This window comes from Lepisma saccharinum, chromosome 1, assembly GCF_977018435.1.
Source record: "Lepisma saccharinum chromosome 1, izLepSacc3.1, whole genome shotgun sequence".
Classification (NCBI taxonomy): Eukaryota; Metazoa; Arthropoda; class Insecta; order Zygentoma; family Lepismatidae; genus Lepisma; species Lepisma saccharinum.
The window spans coordinates 93,034,537-93,059,238 of NC_139229.1; the positions used below are offsets into that span (position 1 = coordinate 93,034,537).

The following is a 24,702-nucleotide window of genomic DNA, read 5'->3' on the forward strand; positions in this document are numbered from 1 at the left end:
AGCGGTTGTTTTTATACTGAGATTCACATCTGGATAGAACTGGCCAGTCTCGGTTATCCTTTGTGCGTAAATTGGAAGTACGTAAAAATTTTCCTTTTGAATAATCCACCAGATAAGGCTTTATCTGTAATGCTGGAGCTATCTGTGAATGGTTTAACCACTTGCCTAACCGAACCTAACCTAACCTTGCCAGAAATGGTTTTGGGATCTATCCGTCAATGGTTTGTGGGGCTATTCAGGTATTTTTTCGGTTACGAAGGTTGGAAACACTGCATACCCACATGATCCACTACGCGACTCAAGCTCTACCCGCCATATTGTGTGTTACGGAAGCGAAAAAAAGGAAGAACAATAATTATTGTAAATGTCAGAAATTGAAATTATTTTCGTGAGAAAAGCAAAATTACACCTTCGATAATGTTTCGCAATGCACAATAGGTAAGTACGAATGTAAAAGGTGACGAAATAAAATGAAGACATCTGTTATTCTGAGATGCAATTGGTACCAAAAATGGAAACCGAAATATTCTAATTTCGTAACTCAGCGATGAGTAGAAAGACTGATCAAATAATGTATTTTTTACCAGAGAAACAAGATTGTGCGATTTGTTGCAGGAACAGGTGAAGCACTTTCATTTACTTTCTAGAAGTACTGATTTAAAGAATTGTTTGATAGTTACACCATCGCTTCAATAATGTAGATGTCAAGAAAAATTCGACAATTACAGTTTTTCGCAACTCCGGGGCAAGATTTTACACCGACCTCTTTCAACCTGTGGATCCGGTGGGTGTGTTCTACAGGGTTGCCAGCTGTTAATCATTTCTTTCCTAAGGCGTGTGGGCGTTGTAGCGTAGATGCAGTATCAAATTGTGTGAAGGAATGCACGTGTTTAACTCTATCGTTGAGCACAGTAGTTTTTTAAGCAGCAACCAACTCTTTGTTACACATGAGTTAAATATGTGCGGTTTTCTTGGAAAGATAACTTCGTACTCGAATTGGGAAGAAGCGGTGAACTGTTTTCAAAGCGTCAACACTGCACAATGAAGGAACTTCCTGCTCCGAGATGTTGAGATGCAAAGTCGGAATTTTGTGAAAGCAATGAGTGTGGCTGAATTTATATTCTCTTCTCGTTTTGATTTCGAAAAGAAGAGCATTAAATGTTTGTTTTTCAGATATCTTAAACATTTTGATAACTTCCACGATGGAAACGGAAACCCCTTTTAAGGAAGGGTATTTGTTATCCCCGCCACAAGGATTCATGCACCTCAAGGTAAGCAGTAATACAGGCAATGTTTTTGTGTTTCGCCTTTTTGTGTGGTGATGATAGATACAAATTAAATTGACAGTCAGAATAACATAAGGCACACACAATAATAAACGTGGCCGAGTGAAAAGAAATATTATGTTGTCCAAGGCAAATATAAATTAAACATTACTACTTTCTGGCCATTTATACTTTAAAAAAACAAATGTAGGCTTAGAAAAGAAACTACATGTATACACATAATTGTACTTTTTAGTTGAAAATATTGAATGCGAAAATCCCACCAAACTGGAAAGAATACATAGTTTCGAATGCAAAGGAACTGCACAGAATGTAGTTGTACTCATATTTTCATACTATGTTCGAATTTCTGTGCAAGTCTAATATTTGACAGTTTATCAGTAAAAAATTTCACGCCTAATGCACATAATTTTTAAAACAAATCTGGTTGAAGTGCCATTTTGTAACAAGTAGTGAAATATTGAAAATTAGAAAGTACAAGGAGCACATGTTAAATTTTATGCAGATAACTAAACTAGTGGTAAAACAACAGGGGGTTCATTTCATAGTGAGATTTCAAGCACCATGCGTAGGGCATAAGATTAACTTTGCCTATGATTTAGTGGTTAATGTTCTCGCCTTGTACTCATGGGGTCCCTCCCTGCTTGAAAATTCTACTGTATTCGGAATCTCTGTTATTAACTGTACTCTACTGTGCATCTCAGAAATCTACTGAAACTCAATGGTTCAGTAGGCCCACTGTACATGTACAGTAGAAGAATTGCACGTGAAATAGTCTCTTCAGTATTACATGTGATATTGTATACAGTGTATGCAACTCAACATGTTGGCTGTAAATATAACTTTCATTGCTCCTGATTTACAACTTGGGTAATTATGCGATATCGATATCGCCCAAACACCTCTCACTCGTTTATTTCGTTAATTTTAGCATTGATACTTACCTATTCTGCATTGCGAAGATTCTTTAAGGTGAAGTTATGCCTTTTCCCATAAAATAGTGTCAACTTTTCATATTACGAGTCATTATTTGTATTCCCTGTTCTGCTCACGCGTCGTGCTTGTGTTTTGTCGATTTGGAGTGGGTATGCAGTGTTTCAACCTTCTTCACCAAAAAATGCCTACTTTCGTGTTCATTATGTCATCACAAACCATTGATGGATAGCCCCAAAAACCATTCACGATAGCTCCCACGAACCATTTCCGGCAAAGTTAGGTTATGTAAGCATAGTTTAAAAAAAAAGGCACGTTTGGAAACACTGGCGAGACCGTGTGACTTTCGATGCTCGCTCCATCTGGAGGTACATAATGGAAACAACAGCATAGTGTTGTCGCTTTACAGATATTACATGAAAAATTATTTCTTGTTCTGCAGCATTATATGCTGAAGTTTTTAGTTTCCGCAAAAGAAAATACCTTGAAGAACTTCGACAATGCTACAGAAACTGGTTTCATATATTTAGAAACAAAATTATACTTGTCAGTTCATACCCAGAAACTATGTAAGAAACTTGCCCGTGTCTTATATGTATTGCGGAAATTAAAAAGGTCTGTAAGTGAGGATATAATGATCTCTGTTTACTATGCTCTTTTCCATTCACACTTACTGTATGGTCATTTACTATGGGGAAACCCTACAGGTGCAAAGGAAGTCTTTAAATGGCAAAAGAAGGCTATACGTTGTATTAAAGGAGTACAGGATATGGAGTCATGTAGCGAATTATTTAAGGAATACCGTATTATGACAGTGCTCTCTATAAATATTTATCATAATTTAATGTGCATAAAGGAAAACCTCACCAGTTTTAGGTTGCGATCTAACGTACATGACTATAATACAAGGCACAATCTGAATATAGAAATGCCGTACGCTAGACTATGCAAGACTCAACAAAATTTTAAACATAATGAAATGAGATTATTCAATTCGCTACCAGCTTCTATACATAATTTAGAAAACAAGCAGTTTGCTAAACACATTAGTACGATATTGTGTATATATAGTGTCACGGAATTTGAAGAACACTTCCGTCGGGGCCTGTAAAATGTAAATGTCTACTCATAATGCATCACAGAGCTGTAAAATGGGTTTATATACATGGCTTGTATTGTAATCAAAATAGAGTACTATTTTCCAATTGCTTTCGCTGTAATAAAACTTGTAGTGGTATAATTTAACAATACAGGGACTTTATCTAATTTGTTTGAAATTTGGGATACTTACTAATTTGGGCCTCATAATCACGAATCTGCACTTAAAATTTGGCGCTTATTTGGTGGAAGGTGAATCCGGCCAATTTCTAACATGCGTTTAAAAGGGACTCTATAGGGAAAGCCGCGGAGGCGGGACGGCGGTAGGTCAATTACCCCAGGGGCGGAGCCCGGAATCGGTGGGAAATTTGGAAATCTAGGGTGCAGAAATAAGAACTTACTTTAGATTATTTTGCTATTTCTACGTGTGAGCGCTAAATTTTAACTGCAGATTCGTGGTTAGGGGGCCAAAATTAGTGAGTAGGCTATGCCGAATTTAAAACAAAATGGAGAAATTCCCGGTATTGTAAAATCGCTCCGTAATTTTTATATTAACAATTATATACTTATTATGATGAAGTCTATTGCAATCATGTTGTCTAATGCCTAATAAAGTATTCTATTCTATTCTAGTTTCTCCTGTAAATTTGAAGAAATCCGTTCGGGCGATATTGCATATTTACCACAATTTGTTTTTATATCTATTTGATTGATTGATTTAGTTTATTTTACTTCGTGTTTTGTGCTTCTTGGTTAATTTGCGAAGATGGGGATGAGTGATGAAATTGATGAGTGGACATTCACAAACAACCAAGCCCAAGCGGAATTCGAACCTGGGACCCTTGTTATATCTATTTGAAAATCTAAACACAGTAGGTGTTTCAAAACACCTATACCTATAGATCTACTGAAAACAGTAGACAAAATTTTCAGCAGGGCTTCGAGCCTTGGTGAAGGTACTTGTCACATTTTCAATTTCAGTGACCTTTTTAAATGTGGTTTGCATGAAGAAGATAAAACAAGAGGCATACATTTATGAAAATGAAAATTTATGAAAATGCAATGTCCCTAGTGCAATCAAGTCTCCTCTCACAATTTGTCATAATCACAGCATATACTTTGAGGACAGGTTTTATGAGGCTAGAAGCATTTTCTTGTACTTTATATTAATTTTGAACATAATTTCCCTGTCTACACCACCTTGATGAATCATAAATCTGCATGTCCCTTCCATGGAACAAAATGTCAGTCAAATCTGGGCAACAGCTTTTTAAAAATATTTTTTCGCTCAACGGAACAGCTTTTTCAAAATATTTTTTTGGGGCCATTGACCCGCTGTACCCCTTCAAGAATTACATTAACTAGTTAGTCGACAGATTGTGATGTTTTATGTAATATAAAATTAATTCAGTATGAATTTACAATACCGGAAGTATCTCCAATTGCTTTCAAATTCGGCATACTCACTAATTTTGGCCTCGTAATCACGAATCTGCAGTTAAAAATTGGCGGTCATGTCTAGAAATTGCAAAATAACCTTGTCATTACCGCTATGATTCTCCATACACTAACGTGGAAACAATATGAAGACTTCTTCCTTTCCGCACAACGGTCTTGCTACCACCGTTGCTCATGTGTTGTGCAATAAGTGAGTGTGTTGATTTGCATGTGAGAAAATGGCATCTTGCGTAAAGATGGAAAACTGTTTGCCTCACGAACCATTCACAGTAAGGTTAGGTTAGGCAAGCATAGTTAAAATTAAGGGTAATCATAAACATAGTTTTGAAACGCTAATCATTGCAAAAAATAGTTGCTTTCTTCATAAATGAAGGGTGTTTACTCCGTTCACGGACCCACTTTTTCGACTTATTTTGACATTTTTACATGTAACCGCCAAATTTTAACTTCAGATTCGTGATTACAAGGCCAAAATTTGTGAGTATGCCGAATTTTGAAAGCAATTGAAGATACTTCCGGTATAGTACATTCGCTCCATTAATTCCAACATGCATAAAGTAAAAACCTGCCATCTTGGAGTACTTTCTCAAAATGGTTGTATGCAAATTCAAATAGCAAGAGATCAAACTTCGCACTCCTAACTGAACATACAAACCCATCGAAAATTGCTATCGGCACCAAATGTAACAGTCCTAACCTCATGACCTAAAATTGTAACACTTTTAACAATAATTTCACTTCTATTTTGATTTCATAAGTTTTCAATAATTTATTTTATAATACATTTATGAAACTGTAGCCTGCTGCTCTTGTGGAATGTCTTTTTGGGTGCTATATTCACTTGCGTGAAGCATTTGGGCTGTTCTGCTTCACGCTAAGGTAACAGATGTACTATACTTAACAATAACACATTTCTGCGAGCTAAAAATAATGGAAAACGTTCATAAAGAACAGTATCTTCATAAACCTGCAAAATATTTCACTTTCTTGAGGAGATACAGAGAGTCAAGGGTACCATTTTTTTTAAATAATCCTAACCAATAGTTTATTAACTTCAGGAGTAAAAACATATTTTTATTTCTGAAATTTTACATGCAGTTTAGTTCCCTTCCTGTGGAAATCACCCAAAGCTAATTATTTTTTACATGTTGTATGTTGGTATTTACGTTTTATTTATCTTTGTAGAAGTCATGGCACAAAAAATACTGCCAGCTATTCAAGATGAGTATGCATGGAATCCAGAGGCTAGAAATCTTTGATAATGAGGATGATGCATGGAAGCAAGCACCAGTTAGAATAATAACACTTGAGAACTGCGTTAAAATTACACCTGATGCTCAAAAACATCAACAGTTTGTTTTTGCTGTAAGTTAATATTTTGATTTCAGTTGGGAGGTGTGTTGAGTAGTTTAATCATGATCTGGCTTCTTAACCCATTTGGACATTCCAGTATTATGTGTGTTACATAAAATGTAAGGTTCTAGACATGATATGATACTTAATTAATATTCCTAATGAACTGCTTTCATAGAATTATGAAGTATCGCATGAGTCAAATGAAAACCTTAAAAAGTCAAGAGAAATTACAGGACAGACTGTATACAGCTCAAATTTACATGAGGTATCGTATCAACTGTTATTTATAGACAATCTTGTGGCTGCTACAATGGATCAAATGATCTTCAAGACCCGATTTTTGTCATTTTAAAAATGGTGCCTCCTCTACACACTTGCACCAGTTAAAATGATTGTTTTCTTGCCCTCTGTCAGCCTAAAACTTAAACTATTGATGATATCTTCACCAATGCTTTTTTTCCACAAAGTTTCACGTGAATACTCTAGAAGGAATTCTGAGCATATGTAATTTTTCAGATTTTGGGAAAAGTGATATTTCGAAATCGGGGAAAATTCTAAAACAGCTGTCCTGTTATCGGCCAAAGATCCAGCCGAGCCTTAGCTTGGTTAAGTGCAATTCAAAGTGTGGGGTTTAATTAAAATGTAGTGACCTCACTCGCATGTGTAAATACATAAATTGTTCTAATAACTTGGTCTGGAAATGTTTGGGAATTTTGTTTTTACAAAATTGTAGACACCGTGGCATGCTTTAGACTAACGGGTCCATGTCACTCATTGTTTCGGTGTAAAATACCCATGTTGCTGCTTCGGTTTGAGAGTCCAAGGCAGCAGAGACCACTGCAATTATTAGCATGCCAAATATACACATGCGTGGACAACATATTACAAGAGTTAAATGGAATCCTTAAAAGTCTAATAAAAATTGTAGACTGTATACAGCTCAAATTTACATTAGGTATCAACTGTCATTTACAAAATTACCTCAAGGGTGCAACACTAATCAAGTGAGCTTCAAAATGCCATTTTTGTTATTTTAAAGATGGTGCCTCCTATACATATGCACTCTGTCAGCCTAAAACTTACAGAAATTTCTCAGAAAATGAAAATTCAATATCTGTGCATGCTTACCACACCAGCAACTTTATTAATGGAGGAGAAAGTTTGACAATGGCCTTAGTTCGCAGGCAGATGGGTGGAAAGGCCTTCACAGTGGCTTATAAAGTGACTGCATGTGGACCCCAAAGACTTATTCTTCTTAAAGTATACAGGCACTAGCTCAAAGTTGAAAATGTATGTAGATCAGCAATAGGTCTGTACTAAAATGCATCAAACTTGTGCAGCCATGCATACAGAAAGAAATCTACTAGATAAGAAACCAAAACAAATTAAGGTTTTCATTTGACTCTCCCTTGTAAATACATCTTCATGTGTATCAATATTTGTCCATGCTTTAAGCTTTTCAGTATTTATTGTGGAACAATAGAACTCATAGTTTGGGTCTAGAGAATGACAGAAAAGTAAGCATGTGTAGAATTAGCAAAATAAAATAAAAATTCCTAGAGCATTATTTTCCATCTACCAGACTGATGCATTTCATAATTGCAGATTGTTACAAAGACTGGCAAAGAACACTTCGCAACTCTCTCTGAAGTAGAGTTCTGTGACTGGATTTCCATTCTCCAGTCTGTGGCCTTCGGGGATAATTCTTCCAAGGAGACTATTGAAGAGGATAACGAACTGTACTGTTCCTCGGGTGAAGGTATGATTTTCTTTTCCTCCACTTTTTGAATTGGTAGAGTATTAAAAGAGCTGAAGCAGGGTGGGTAAAAAAAACAACCTGATTTTCATTTAACCCTTGAACACTGAAGCTATTTTGCCTAGTGTTTGTGCAAATGGCCAGCATGGACGTCAGAACGTAATTTGGAGTAGGGGACAGGCTTTCAAATCCGCTAACCAGTTTTTACAATCTCTTCCCCCCTTTATATATATAGTAATTATTATTAAATAGCTTATTATATTTTATTGTTATATTTATATAATGATTACATATAATAAATATATAGTTATTAAATACCGGGTGTACGCAATTGAATATCGTAGTTTTAAACTTGTATATTTTCTATGCTATACACATTACAAATATGAACCATATATGAAATGAAAGAGTAACTCACCAAGTTTCGATTCTACGCATGCACAAAATTTGTTTCCTAACTCTGTCACTTGGTGCCGCCATTCGTAAAGATGGCGACTCCCGCGCGTAATTATTTTTGTGTGTTGGAGCTCGCAAGGTCTAATTCAGTTGTTACAGTTCAACGGGCATTTCGGTGAAGATTTGGACATCACCCCCCCGTCTGTGTGATATGTGTGTTCACTTTTCCACTTAGATGAAATGTGGATTCATCGCTGAAAATCACACAACTAAGAAAATTGTCATCTTCTTGATTAAGAATTTGTGTGCAGAAGTTCCTAAGAGCCAAATGATCTGCAGGCTTTAGGGCCTGTAACAGCTGCAGACAGTACGGTCTCATTTGGTGTCTTTTCCTTAACACTTTCCACACTGTCATTGTTGGCATTGCTAGTTCTTGACTCGCCCGCTGCACAGATTTTGTATTACTGCGAGTGAAAGCTGTTCTGATTCTTTCCACCTTCTTGCCTGATACACACGACCATCCGGAACTTTTACCTTTACACAAGCATCCTGTCATCTTAAACTGGTTATATCACCTACGAATGTTGTTGTCAGATGGGGGTCACTTCCAAATCTTCGCGGATATGCCCATTGAACTGTAACAACTGAATTAGACCTTGCGAGTTCCAACACACAAAAAGACTTACGCTCGGGAGTCGCCATCTTTACGAATGGCTCCGCCAAGCGGCAGAGGTAGGCAATAAATTTTGCTCATGCGTAGAATCGAAACTTGGTGAGTTACTCTTTCATTTCATACATGGTTCATATTTGTAATGTGTTTAGCATAGAAAATATACAAGTCTAAAACTCCGATATTCATTTGTGTACACCGTGTATATGAATATCCACAGCGGCGAAGCCTAATAAGAGATAAGAGAAGGCCCAGAGGCCTCTATTACAGCTAATTTTATCACTTATAATTCCATTAAACTGAGCTTGATACAAGAAAACTTAAATATTATGATTTACGATAATGACAGCAAATTTCCATCCCTGCCTGGTACTCGATCTTCGCATGCAGTGAGGTTTGATGGTATTGAAGCATTATTCCTTTTGTAACATAGGGTCATTCCATGTCAAATCAACCAATTTTTTTAAAAAATGGTTGCATGACCATTTTAGAAAAATTTCATTTTTAGTACATAGGTTTGCACATGTTTCTAGATATCAAAACCAATGTTCAAAAAAAATTATTGTCTTTAGTTCTCCTGGGGCAGCCATTTTTTCCAACATGGCACATGGCTTTTTTTGCTCATGTAGCAGTATACAGAAACCTTAATATCTCAAAAACCATTAAAGCTAGAGACCTGAAACAAAATTCATTTTGTAGCTAATGAAGTATACTTCCTATGATATTCAGGTACGTTTTGCTTGAAATTGCATCGTAAGTACAAAAATTATGGTGGAAAATGGGGTAACAATAGTTAAAAAATTGCATTTTTAAGCCCGATTTTTTTAATGAAGGGGTTTATTCTAAGGCCTGATTTTTTTACTACACTATGTAATTTAGAAGGGATGAGAGATGAAATGCAGGCAGCATCAATTTGTGACAACGATAAATGCAGCAAATATGGAGGTTTCAAACTGAAATTTATGTATCAATTACATAAGTTGACTGCGAAATCAGTAAACCTCTCTCTGAGGTTTAAAACTAAGCCATCAGCCCTGAACATGATGTTTAAAACAACCAGTAAACTTTTAGAAGAGCTTTTCTAGGGCAATCGGCCAGCTGATTTCCGGAAAGGCTTCAGAGTTTTCGAGAGCTAGCATCACTCTCATCTTCAGGGAATGAAGTGAAGATGAGAGTAACGTTAGCTCTCGAAATCTCGGAAGCCTTTCCAGAAATCACCTGGCTGATTGCCCGAGAAAACCTCTTCAATATGCACCGCCAGGAAAGCTTGAAGAATTATTTCAGAAAACTTTTAATAATCTAAATGGCCAAGAGATAAAAGTTCCTCCCTATCCACAAGAGGAGGTAGTTCATACACTCCAAAGTTTGCAGCATTAAAACCCGAAAGGCCAGAGAAATGATGGTATATCGAGACTATACTTGTCTATCTCTAGTCTCATCTTTTTCTGTCCTTTCACACACAAAATATAAATTAATAAACAAAACGTTAAGGAGAGAAGTAAAAGTTCCCAATCTTTTGATTCTATATCAGGCGACTAAGTGCAGTGCAATGATCTTCCGACATGACCTTGCAGTCGGTGTAATTTCTGCAAATGATTTATACGAATATATGCACTGTTATATTGTTTGGTGCGAAAGGAAATTCAAACTCATCACTTCAATTTCCATAGTAAATGTCGAAACATGCCTTCTGCAGTTATTCTACTCTGAACAATGACTTTGTCGTCTGACCAAGTGTAAGTTTGGGAAGGTAAGGGGAGATTAGCCTTTTAAAGTTAAGCTGTCTTCTGTGCTCCTTCCCCAGTGTATTGTTATATGGAAGCACACTTGCAGGTACAAAACCTGGCAGCCTTCAAAACAAAACTGGAAACAGAATCAGGGAATTCCTACGGGGATACTTCATTTGCAGAGACCTGAAATTTGATTGCACATTAACATATCTAGTGCAAAAAAATATTTTCCCAAATATTCTTCACAACCAAGTTAAGTTGAAATAGATATAGTTTCATTTTTTAGGGAGTGATGGGGGAGGGGTAGCAAAATGACAATTTTGCTCCCCTCTGTGGTTTCTTCACATCAAGCAATACTGAATGTGTGGGTATGGCCCACAGGCCAAAAGAACCCAGAGACTGAACCCATGTTACTAAAAACTATTTTAAACAGGTAATATAGAATTAATTAATGCAAATCATCTAAAAACTTCCTAATAGGATCAAAATCGTCACTAAATGCAAAATCTGAATCAGAACCTTCGTAAAACATTTCCACAATGTGCATATAAATTATTTAATGCTAGTCTCAAGAGTATAGAAGCAAGCACAACGTAATTCAACACTTGTGCGAGTAAAATTCAGCAACGAAGAAAATGCAACATCTAACAGTTGGAATATGAAAGAGGTGGTGGCAACAAACATGCACACGAGACATGGTGTGTTTATAGCCTGTCGTTCATTCACAATATAACTTTATAGTGACCAATGCCCATAGCCAATTACCCATTGCGCATCTTATTGGACAGAAATTTGCAGTTGCTTGTCGGGAAAGGTTTAAAATTCTACAACTTTTAAATAAAATTTAACAATTCTGAAACTATGAACAGTAGAGTGATAAATCATAGCTCGTTTTGGTCAGTACAGATTGTGAAAAACAAAGACTGTGGTAATTTTTTTTCTTTATCAAGTAGAAAAAGAAGTAAAAGTAAAAAAAAATGTGGAATATCGAGATATCAGAGATATCACCACAATGTGATAGTTGAAAATAGTACCAACATGTCTCATATGTAACCAAAACTAAGTACTTTCCCACTCTCCCGCAGAATAGCCAGAATGAAATTTCACTTAACTAATAACTAACAACATATAACAATCCAAACATTATCTGAGTCACAGTAAAATCAACTCAAAGACAGTGAGTGACATACATGTACCAGCCAAGCTTTAGCAAAAATTCAAGGTGGTACATATTTGTACTAGCTGGATGTTTAAACATTTTTGATATATTTTTTTTTTTTTTGAACATGCATAGAATTGCTTCTATGTTCTTGACACAGTATATACAGATACAGGGTGATTCTTTATGTAGTTTACAACGACAATAATTTATAATTATTTATTGGAACCACGTACAGACCTGGTTTATATGTCATTATGCAGCAAAACACTTCAAGTTTTTTATTAGAAATCTCTTATGGTTCAATGTGTGCACCGTTGGTCATCCTGGACACATCCCAACGAAAGTCAATTTCCTGCCAAACATTTACCAGCATTTCAGGGGTAACATTAGCGATGGCTGTTGTGATACGATCTTGAAGTTCATGAAGATTATGAGGTAATGGAGGGGTGTACAGTACACCCTATCTTTCACAAACCCCCACAAAAAAAGTTGAGTGGAGTGTAATCTGGAGACCGTGGTGGCCAGGCAATTGGTCCACCACGACCTATCCACTTGTCTGGGAACGCCCTGGAGCCTTTGTGTGTCGCACAGAACAACCTGTCTCGATAAATGTCTGGTGCCATCTGTACACTTGTTTCTGACTTGGTTTCTTCGAACCAGAACATGCACTTAGCTCTTTCCGCAGCAGTGAAAGTCGCCATTTTCAACGATAGACTGGTGGCACCGTATGTGATCAACTCCGCAACTACACACTACATGAGTCAAAACTTGAAGTGTTTTGCTGCATAATGACATATAAACCAAGTCTGTATGTGGTTCCAATAAATAATAATAATTTATTGAAGTTGTAAAGTACATAAAGAATCACCCTGTATATGTTTCCTTAATGTGAAAAGGTGTTTTCTGATCAACCTTTACTTTCTATAGTCTCTAGGTAGAATGGCATGCTGCATAACAAAATAATATATAATATAATTGTGGAAAGAGACTGCCTGCATAATTGCAGTAACTTTTCTTCCAGTAAAAATAAATCATTTTGGATGTACTCTATAATTGTAACTTATAATATTTTTCACAGTTTTTTTAGCAATTTATTAATATACTTTTGTAAAATATTATTACGTCAAACCTCATTTTTCTTGTATGTACGTATTGCTTGCATTGTATATTTATTTTTCTTGTAGTTTATGGTTATTACAAGCACAAACACAATTTTTGATGTAATATTTCCGGAGAACACACAGTCCCTTCAATCAGACATTTTCATCAATGTTACATGAGATACTGTATGTGTAAGAACCGTCAACTACAAGAGAAATAACTCAAATCTCATGTCTGTGTTGATTTTGTACCAAAAGTTTTTATTTTTTGTTCAAATCGTGGGGAATTCCACTCTCTTGCAGGCATTTTTGTAGTGAAGGTGGTGCCCACAAAGGCTGCTGAGAAATGTGGCATGGAAGGTTCCTACACATTGATCATCTCCTCTTCCTCTCTTCAACTAAGGAACAACCAGGACAAACTTCTCTTCATGTGGCCATACAAGTACATCCGCAGGTATGGATACAGAGATGGTAAGTTTACATTCGAAGCAGGTAGAAAGTGCGAATCAGGTGAGGGTGTCTTTCAGTTTGAGCATCACAACCAACAGGAGATATTCCGGTGCATGTCATCCAAAATGAACTATATGAAAAAGGTCCTGAACGCTCCGCAATCTCCAGGGATCATCTGCGGGGAGAACCAGTTCCATGCCGCTTGCAACATGGAGGCCAGATCTCGAAGTCCCCTTCCTCCATCTCCCACTGGTGCTACAACTTCCCCGCTGTTCGATATCGACGTGCACCAAGGGATTTTCAAGCCCTTGGGGTTGTCGAACAAAGAAAGTCCTTTCGTCAGCAACACTACGCTGTATGCTTCCAAAGTCAAGCCGCTGAAGCCACCGAGAAGGTCTCTCAAAGATAAGCTTCCTGATGCGCCGCACTCTGCAGGAGTGTATAGGAAGCATTCTGGAGACGGGCAATTCAGTCCGGAAGCAACCACCAACAGCTTGCCTCTGTCGGCAGACGTCAGCGTGTTCTTTCCGAGGCAGGAGCCTTCCCCGTATGACAGTGTCGTAATCCGTAAAGATGCTTGGAAGACGTTAGGAGTGGATGACATCACGCACACGGAAAACATTCCAAGCGACACGGAAGAAGACAGATCAAGAAGCACCGCAAATGATGTTTTCGAGGACATGCCGAAATCTCAGTGTTCCAAAATCCTCATGCAGCCTCTTCCTGGTAAAACTGAAACTGCTGAAAACTACGATAAATTGCAACATTTCGGCACACAGTCATCAAAATCGGAGGTGAATCATGGGTACAAGAAGATACCACTACAACTGCTAAAAATTGACACTCCACCTGAGGAAAGCACCAAGTCTCCAGATTTTGACGATCTCGCTTGGAACAGTTACGCAACGGTCGAGGAAAATATGCAAGCCTGCAGGCTTGCTGACGACTCACATTATGGCTACGGGATGATTAGAAAAAAGTCTGTAGAGGATATTAAGAATATTCACAACAGTGGCCCGGAACATGAAGTATACAATGACATTGAATATGCTGTCGTCAATAAACCAAAGAAAGCTAGTCCCAATAATAATTAAGGACTGTGATCGTACATGTCAACTCTGGTGAAATAGTTTTTCCTTCCTTCTAAGGGCTGTGATAAAAAAAATGTATTGTTTTTAAGGAGAAAACTATCCCAGGTGGATTTAGTGTTGCATAAAGCTTTTATCAGAATGTAATTTTTGAACATTTTTTTATTGTTAAGTACATGTTTGTAGCATGTAGAGAATGCCATGTAAGTTATGTATGTTAACTTACATATTTTAATATCCGGAGTAGGTATCTGTAGAAGTTACGCTACTATGATTGCTGAACTTGCCAACATTATGAGTAACCCAGTTGCAATTCCCAGTGAAGAAGTATAAAATTATGTTCTTCCATAAATAATTGTGCTTAGCTGGGACTCCACTTTAATGTTTTATTAATATCAACTTTAATGTTTTATTAATATCAACTATCACGTTTCCTTCATTTTAATTCATTTCTTTTTGCTTTGAGAATTTGGGTGCGTACACAGCATGGCCATAAAAGATTGTACCCTTTTTCAGCACCATCTAAGATAATCTCTCTAAGTTTTTAAAACATACCTTACAAAGACTCAATATGCACACCCTTTGTGATGTAGCCATTTTCTACAGTAGTTGATGGTATGCCTCTTTCCATACTCTATTTAGCAATAGTTCTCGAATTTGAAATTCGTAGCTGAGGGGATGCTTTGTCGAGGTTGGGATAGATGGGGGTAATGCTTGTATGGATCAAGGTGGAGACAGTGTGATAGAGGGGGATGCCTGTACAAGTTATCCTAGCTGGGGGGATGCTTTATGAAAAGTGTAACTGGGAAGTTAGAAGTTTAACTCATTCCCTCCCACTTTGAACAGTGATTAGCATAGCAATTGGTCCTTTTTTTTTTCTTTGCAGAAACAACCTTCTTCGAAGAATTCCGTATATCAATACTTTATGGAATTCTTATCAGTTGAATGTACTCAAAATTTTCACCAAAAATAGCATTGAACTGTGCTAACTGACATTGTTTTTGCATATTGTACTACAGAAAATTCTTTCTGCTCGATTGGTGTCATATGTACATGCAAACTGTGGGTATTTCAAGTGAAACTTTCGCAAATGAGTTGCAACTGGTGCTTGTTAAATACCTCTCTATACATTTGTAACCTGGCTTGGGGAATATGTACATTCATTTATGGACACCCTGCATTAGAATCTGTGGGCCACTAGTATTATGAGTAAACTTTTCACCTGAAGATTGTTTGTGATCTTTAAGGATTGACTGGGCCATGATATTTTTGAAAATAGCTTGAATTTTTAAAAAAAATCACACTGAAAGTTCGAATTCTGAAAACGTAGGTTTATTTTTAATCCCTCCTAGATTGTTAAGGGGTCACAAAATATTGCAAATTAGGGAAGAGAGATATATATATTGGTATCAGTTTTACAGGTATGATATTTCTGTAAATAACCTGTAAGTTAGCGCAAAAGTCTGCATACAGAACACATTTCATTCGCACACGTACCTTACATTTCTGTAAGTTTTCATTTTAATTTCATTCATTCATTTCATCTGAACATTGGCGGTAGTCCACTTTCCTTGGAACATGTAATATTCTGGTAAAGGTGTAAATTATCATTGTATAGCTGAATACTTGCTCAGAGATTAAAAATGAGAGTGTTATCATTTACTAATCAATTGCAATAGGCAAGACTGAACATTTTTTGTTAATGTGCTGCTTATTGAGGTCAGTTATGCAATTTGTGATTCCTCTAATTATATATTGTGAAAGAAAGCATAAGCTGCAGCATTCTGTAATTTGTAGTTTTTCAGGGTGGATTGATATCATGTTTGAAGGCCACTTTTGTCTCCTGACAAAAATCATTTTTGTATATGATATGAAGTTTTGCTTTGGTTTAACATGCTGTGCACACCGTCTGAGATAAGTCAATACACTTACTCTGCAAACCTAGATATATATATTACCTTACTGTTTGGCACGCATGCCATTGCTTACTCTGCAAACCTAGATATATATATATTCTTACTGTTTGGCACGCATGCCATTGCTTTACCGACTGAGCTACTGTGCCAGCTATGATTTCTTCTGATTTTTCGCTGTCACTGCTTTGTATGTGTGGAATTGTGCTACTGGGATATGTTGCCGTTGAAACACTGTTGACGTCGACAGTGCCTAGTTTCTCTCAGCGTTGGAATGGAAATTGTGTTACTTGTACACAGGAAATGTACTGCAAAAATTGCAGGATCGATAGACAATTCCTAGGGGCATGCATATTTCATTTTTGACGAAAACACAAAATGTAAAATGACACATTGTAATGTTAATTTTTCATGTTTTTAAAAGGTGTGAGGTACATTTTGCCACCATATTTGGTCAAGAAATGATGCAAGATAAACTCTTAAGCACGGAATTTAGGATTTATTTACCGACAGAACACTTTCTGAGGTCTTAATTAATCCTGTGAGTTATCCAAATCACAGAAAATTGATTAATTCTGCTGTAAATATTTGAGTATCAAAAATGGACTACTTTACATAGAAATAAACTTAATACTCTGGTAACTATATAAATGTACTATTAGACGTGAAATGTTAATCTGTGTATTAAGTATAGTTTTTAAATGAATTTTAGGTTTTGATTTGCCATTGTAACACTGAAATGCCATTTTATATACAGTGTTTGACTCCGAAATATGCCCAGTTTTTGTACCAAAATCTTGGTCTTTTATTCACCATACGTATGTGGCTCTAACAATTCCACACAGGTAAAATCGCGACAAGGGCTGGCATGGTATGCCAGAGACATGGTTTTGAGTCCTGGTCAAATTGCATTTTTTCCTGAAATTTGTACTTACATATACAAGTATTGGACAAAATAATGGAAACACCTGTGGAAGTCGGAAAATCATGTATTAATACGGTGTTGGGCCACCTTTAGCATGCAATACAACTTGGATTCGGGACCGAATAGACCGATACAAGTCCTGAATGGTGGTGAGTGGAATTTGAAGCCATTCTTCATGCAGCACAGCCTCCAGCTCAGGTAGAGACGAAGGAGGTGGAAATCGACGCCGAACCCTGGATTCCAAAACAGCCCACAGAGGCTCGATGATATTCAGGTCTGGGGACTGGGTGGGCCAGGGAAGATGTTGAACCTCATCAGCATGCTCTGGAAACCACTGTTGAACAGTGCCAGCAGTATGAATGGGGGCATTATCATCCTGGAAGATGGCATTCCGGTTTGGAAATAAGGTTTGCACCATTAGGTGGATCTGGTTACCCAAGAGTTCTCTATACACTGCTCATGAGACCCGACTGTGTAATGTGACAAGGTGGCTGCCGAATACCATGATATAATGCCCCAGACCATAATAAAGCCGCCACCATGTTTGACAGTCGGGCAGTGACAGTCCACATCGTATGCTGCCGAGGGTGTTCGCCATACAAACACGTGTTCAGTAGTGGAGAAGAGGGTAAAGGTTGACTAGTCTGACCAAATGACATGTTTCCAGTCCTCCAACGTCCCAAGTTTTGTGGTCATTGCATCATGCACGTCACCTTCGAGCACTCGTCTCAGTTATTAGGGACTTGGCAATAGCAACATGCCCATGGATACCCATTTGATGCAGTTCCCGCCTCACTGTTTTGCATGACACGGGGTATTTAGGTGCTGATTAGGTTCTGCAGTCACTTTGGAGACCATTGTTTTCTTCTGCAACGTCACAATACGCTTCAAGGCCCGGCGGTCCCTTTCCTGCAGCTTCGTCTTTCAGCAACTATTGTGCTTAGCAGACCCTGTTTCACCGTGCACTGTGTATGCGGTCATGACTTTCGAGACCGTGCCTCGTGTTACACGCTTAACTTTGCTGTTTTGCTCACAGATGCTCCAGTGAAACGGGTACCAACAATTCGACCTCTTTCAAACTCCGTCAGGTCGGCTATACTGGTCACTCACTACACCTGAACAACGTGGGCTACCACACTGCCTCACTCTACTGTCAGTGCACAGTCCATACTACCTGCAACAAACAAGAGAAGGTTGATTTCTGCCGTGCTCAGTATTACCAGGCACAATGAAAATATGTCCCACTTCTGACTCGTGTTTCCATTATTTTGTCCAATACCTGTACATGTTCTGTGCCAGAAGTATTGTTTATGTATACAAATTTTAACTGAAATGAAAAGCCAATGTTCATTTTTTCCCCCATATCCTTTCTCAAAAATCAATTTTTGTAGAGCTTTTTCCGGAGTATGGATTATTCTAGTAAATTCAAGACCAGAATCCTACATGTTGTTATATTTTTAAACATCACAACACTGGTACACCAGTTACATTGTATTAAGGATTATATACCTTTTATGTAAACTAACAATTGTAGGTTTTAATTTTTCAAATACCGCTGTGCAAGTATTTTTTTTATGCATCAGTTACCCATATATTTGCAGAACAGATTGCTATCGAATATAAGATTTTCTCAGTGCTTCATAGACATTTTATGAACAAGTTAAGTGTGTGCCATGTTGTTGCTTTTTTGTGTGCTGTTATATAAAGAAGCAGGTATATCTTATTCAGTGGACATTCCTGATGAGCTTTGCTTTATATATTTTCTCATTCAGAACAGTACGGAGTTTTTATTTCTTTAGTAATAAACTACTGCTTGAGAAATTGTTTTCAAAATAATGAGCAGCATTAGTGAAAGGGGATGCAGGGATAGTTTTCTTGTGTGTCTACTTAAGGAAAATACTTATTTTTATGGTAGAAGTTCATGATGTTATCTCACAAGAAATATATTGTATTTTTTTAAGTAGAGAAGCAAGATAAGTTAGGTTTCCTGACTCTTGCTGACAAATTGTAGAGGAGCTGAATCGAATATTGTTATTAGCTTTGGTAAACCCCATGGACGTACGTGTGATGTGCCATCTTAACATCAGAAACAAATGATGCGTAGTTCTATCTGTGAAGTATAGTGTTTTTAGGCTCATGATGGAAGTCTTAGCATAATTGAGAAGTTTAATAACCTCCTAAAAATATCAGCTTACCTTTCTGGCATGCGATGTATATACTTCATAATCACAACTGATATGTACAGTGTGATCCATGAGTATTTTCATTAATTTTTGTCTTAACATCCTGTGTTTTTAAGTGTTGGATTTTTATGTATGCTATGCTAGTGCAGAAGTCGTAAACAGCTTGTTTTGAGTTTTCTTTTAATTCTTGAAGCTCTATTGGCTCAAATGAAGTGCACGAACATGGTGATGGACAATTTGCATGGTAATACTCATTGATCCCACTGTTCTTCTCTTTATAATTTCTCAAGATATGTATTTTACTCTTGTGTGGTATGTCCAGAAATTATGGAAAAATATTGGTGTGCCCTTTCATCAGACTTCATCCTTTGAAATAATGTCCATAGTTTCAAATGATAACATATTGCACTGTTCCGTTTCTTCAGAACGGGCCTGAAAACTTGCCAAAAAACACTTCAAAACAATACTTATTAAAATCAAAATTAAGAAAGTAAAAGTACTTACAAGGTAGTGTCTGTTAAAAGCACAATAACTTCAGTGAATCTTTACTGTTCTTATTTAACGTGGAAATATTGCAAATATTTTTTAAGAGTATTCAAGTATGCCATCACAGAACTAGAGAGTCAATAGAATTTGGTTCGTACATGTTTTCGTATTGTCTTCATTTAATTCAAATGTATGATAGTTTAATTAAAAGTTGTCTTAATCATTTTAAATTACGCATTCATGTAACAATTTTAATCTGTGAGAAGGTAAATTTAGAACCAAAATGAAAGTAGGCCTAAGCTAAACCTTAGGAATAAATTAACATTTAGAATCGATATGATGAAAAGTAGTTATGTATGTGTGTGCTGATTTGATGTTATCATAAGAGCAGTTATGTCAAAAGAATGAAGTTTTATTCTTGGTTTCTGGAATTATAGCTCTGTTTTAATATGCTATGGAGATTTCAGACCAAATTGACAAGCTACACATGTCGCTTGGGAATAAACCAATCAACAGCAATGTTTCACACTGTACAAGAATGACAGCCTGCATTTGATTGGTGAAATCCTCAAGCGACATGTCTTGCTTCAGCATGAAATCTCCCTTAGAGATAATCAGCACTCTTATCAGTAAGTGCCAATATTGATGCCTGTGGCATATTCTTCCTGTTACCGCATTTACCACCTGTAAACCAATTTTTTTTCATGTATTTTTTTTTATATATAAATTTAGCTTTGGTATATGGGTAATTACTTATTATACATTATGCAAACTATTAAAACAAGTTTTTAAATCAGGATTAAAGTTATTTCTTTAAAGAGCTTAAAGGCCGGTTTATGTATGCCACTGATCATTCTCCATTGCACTCTGATGAGCGGTTGTCTCCCCGATTGTATGTGAAGAGGGCGCCAAGCCAAGTGGCTATTTGAAAGTACGCGGCTTCCACCGCTGCAAACAGCGTTGGCAGCTTTCTGTGCTGTACTTGAAAGGCAGTGTTTTTACATGAAGGAAAAATGTATCTTTGTGCATGTAAATCTAGATCCAATTTTAGGTAAAAGTGGTGCTTTTATGAAAAATTTAGAAATTGTCAGACTTCTGTATTTGTTTTACTTGCATGTCTACATTGATGTTTCATTTCTATTACATCTAATTAATTTAGATGAGGTGTGTATATAATACATATATACAATAATTAAGAATTGTGGTAAACAAGGTCAAATTTTCGGAATATGCCACTGATTGATGTGTTGATTTCTTGGTAAAATTTCTGATAATGTTACGGATTCCATACTTCTATACTTCAGAATTTTATGAGTACGGAAGTATATAATTATTTAGATGTCTAAACAAGCATAAACAAGCATTTCCTTCTTCTTAGGTAAAACCCTTTCAGTCACCTGTTTATACAGTTAAAAGGGTGAAATAGCTATTCAAGTTCATTAAACAGGTAGAATATCAGGTATCAATTTTTATTGGTAGTTCATGGCTATTGGAGAAACTGTCAGTCCATCTGTATATGAGAGGGGGGGGGGTATGTGTATTAGAAACAGTAATGTAAGTAGTAAATTTCTTATGGTAAATGTTCTTTCAATTGTTAACATGTTCTTTAGCTTTCATCGACATTTTTATGCATAAAGTTGCTCAAACTAAGAAAGTAGCAAAGAAATTTAGTAGTTTAAATAAAATGAATCACATGCTAATGTGGTCTGTCTTCGTTTAGTTCTTTATTATTTTAAATATTGACCATGTCAATGTGATGAAAATATGTGCTAGCCATAGAGGTAAATGGATATACTCGCACCATTGTGGCATGGAGAATCTCATAAATACTAACATCCTGTGACGTTTGAAGGTAATAGGGGATATTACTGAACAAATATTTTTTTACAGTGGTTCCCAAGGTACATGCTTTTATTATAGTGCTTGTACAGAGGATAAAGTTAATTTATTGTGACATGTACAGTCAGTAGCATTAGTGTGTTGTACATACAATAAAATTTGTTTCTCGTTGAGTTAGTGTATTTCATCCTTTCGTCATAAAATTTAGTATGTGTAAGCTTGGCTACTTACGAAGAGCATGAGACCAGAAAGAATAAATTGTGATTAGTTAAGAGTGCACTTGTGCTTGTGACTGTACGAGAGAAGAATCAAATGTTAAAAGCTGAATGCAGCCCTTGGAGTGAACTTCTGTTTTTGCCTCACTCTGTGTTCTTTTATTGCATTACATTATTTAATGGTTTTGTATGTTCCAAAGATAATTTGTCACTGTGTAATTGTAAGTGTTCTAATTGGAGCACAGAGGTAAAATTTTAACTTATAAAAATGTACAGAACATTGTATAGTATTAAGTTAGATGTTGTTTACATTCCATTACCTTTATTGATGGTGGACCAGAGTTCCTTTTAATAATGTTCGTTAACTTTAAAATATTGTATGTCTGGTATTCATAATCCATATGTGATATAAAGTATTGTACATTCACCACAGTACTTTAAGAGTGTCAATTCAGCACAATTTTAGAGTTTTGTAAATTATATTGTGGTTATCTTATGAATATGTAATGTTGCCATAATGTACAATATTGTGCCTTTTCAGTATGTGAAGATCAATTGTTGTCTGTTCTTCCTGCTCACAAGTTGACTTATTATTGAAACTAAAAAAAATATTACCCAAATAAAAAGTTGTCAGTAAAGTTTATTTGTGTGTTGTCTTCATGGGAGAAGGCAAGTAAAACCTGCTCCCTGCCTTCAATAAATAAGTATTTTAGTGAAGGGGTAGTAGTGCCACAATTCGTTTCTTTACCCAGTCTTACCATAAATACTATCACCATTTTGGAAGGTGGTTTCTCACCTACTGTTCAAGGTCAGTAACTTCCTCGGTGAGAAGGAACATCTGAGCTACAGAAGTGATTGCATGTTTGTGTTTAGGAAGGGAAGCCTGTGGGTGAAATTTTAAAGACCACCCAGAAGCTTAACGAATCGAAGATCAGTTGAATTCTCTTTGACTGACATTTTTGAGTTGCAAGGCACCAAGAGTTCCTGGTGGGATGAGACAAATGAGCATCGAATACACAGCATGTTGCCAAACATACTGTAAAATGGAGAGGGAGAGGCAGGTGCCGTTACTGAACAAAAGTTGTACAATAGTACACAAAGCACGGAAAATAATACACAAAACACCCAAACACTGTACAAACAAGCTAATAAAAAAAATTGACAAAGAGAGACGTACGCTTGGCAATGTTGTAACAGGAGAGCGATGTTACCCCTACAACTTTTACTTCGCAACTGAGGTTGTTGACACTCAAGCCACACATCCCCGAAGACCTTTGGTGGACAGATAGATTCTATATAGCTGAAAGTGACTTAGAACTGAAAGCTTACAAATGATAATACAGGTCTCTTCTCACAGCTGAGCTAAAGCAATGGAGGGAAATCATCCTGCTGTAGTGTTCAAGGAAAATGGCCCAGAAAATTCTGTTCACCTATGAAATAATGTTTACTGTGGAGGAAGCTTTCAACTGACAGACCGTATGCCACGAGTTCACAAGAAGATATTGAGAAGGGTCCATTCTGCGATTTTATTTTATTTTTTGTTACTTAACGCCACTTTTGGCTAATCACTATAATAAGGGTGAGTGGACTCATATCAGGTTTGGCATTGCAAGGTTCAGAAAAATAGACTATTTTCATTCACTTCTAAGCCCTACTTATTACAAGGAACAATTTTTTCTGCTTATGAAGTTCTTTCCACCCCTGTGGACTGTAGCTTCAGTCAAATCTATCCAATTTCCGGTGGTACTCAATTTTGGTAAAATTTAGTTGAGAAGCCAGTTTAAATTGAACTTAGTTGGAGAACCATCTTAAAACATAGCTACTGACAGAGGCAAGGAGTATTCATTCTGTAATAAACATGGTATTGCTTCTTAATGCTGCATCAAAATGCACCCAATGGTAGTTAGTTTCTTTTATCACAGACAATATTGCAGAACACATGCTCGAATCACTTTCAACCAGCTCTTGGAAGTGAAAAATGTTAGCTTGGGGAGATCGGTCGAGCCTAGGGGTTAGCTGGTGCGATGCTTGCAAAAGATTTCCTAGCTCAGAGGAATACCATTCCCCCTCACTTTGAGAACCGCTTTCTAGATATTCATAATAGAAAATATGCTTATGATGTCATGGAACTATTACAATCTATAAAACACTAAGAATTTGTACATGGTCAAACATATCTATTTTCCCAGAATTTAGAATATTAGAATGGAACTTCAAAATTAGAGATGTTTTGATGTCTCTGCTGGTAAAGTAAACCTAAAGAATTCCAGTGTTATGTTTTTTTTAAAACAAAATAACTGAAAATTATTCCAGAGGTGCCTGAAGAGCTTGATGATTTGCAACAGTTCATCCCATTGCAGTAATTCAATGTGCAAAACCAAGTGAATATTTAGCATCGTGCATGAGAGAAGACTGTGTATACAAAAGTAAGAATGATTCTATGTTCAGTGCATTAAGGGTTTGATACCACAACTACCACTAGCGTTGTTAGCAACATGATCCAATCCTGTCAGTTCCATAAGTACAAATACACTCATTGTAGTCTGTGTGGTATATCAGGATTTTGAAATGTAGCAGAATTTTCTCTCAGCTGACTTCTCCCCCATGATATATGTCAGTTCTACTACATACAGATTTCAAAATCTCAAATAACTTTGT

At 36.6% G+C, this 24,702-nt stretch overlaps 1 protein-coding gene across 2 annotated transcripts; it reads left to right on the top strand.

Annotated features, from left to right (window-relative positions):
* The first annotated feature begins 321 nt into the window (after positions 1-321).
* On the top strand, positions 322-22,671 carry Dok (docking protein homolog). Of its 2 annotated transcripts, none has more exons than XM_083134659.1 (4): positions 322-438; positions 5,961-6,140; positions 7,737-7,890; positions 13,249-22,671. In XM_083134659.1, the coding sequence occupies exons 2-4, from the start codon at positions 5,997-5,999 to the stop codon at positions 14,487-14,489; spliced, it is 1,539 nt and encodes a 512-aa protein (XP_082990785.1). In that variant the 5' UTR covers positions 322-438; positions 5,961-5,996; the 3' UTR covers positions 14,490-22,671. The 2 variants fall into 2 exon arrangements, with proteins under 2 accessions (XP_082990785.1, XP_082990784.1); XM_083134658.1 differs by lacking the exon at positions 322-438 and adding an exon at positions 816-1,271.
* Positions 22,672-24,702: the final 2,031 nt, after the last annotated feature.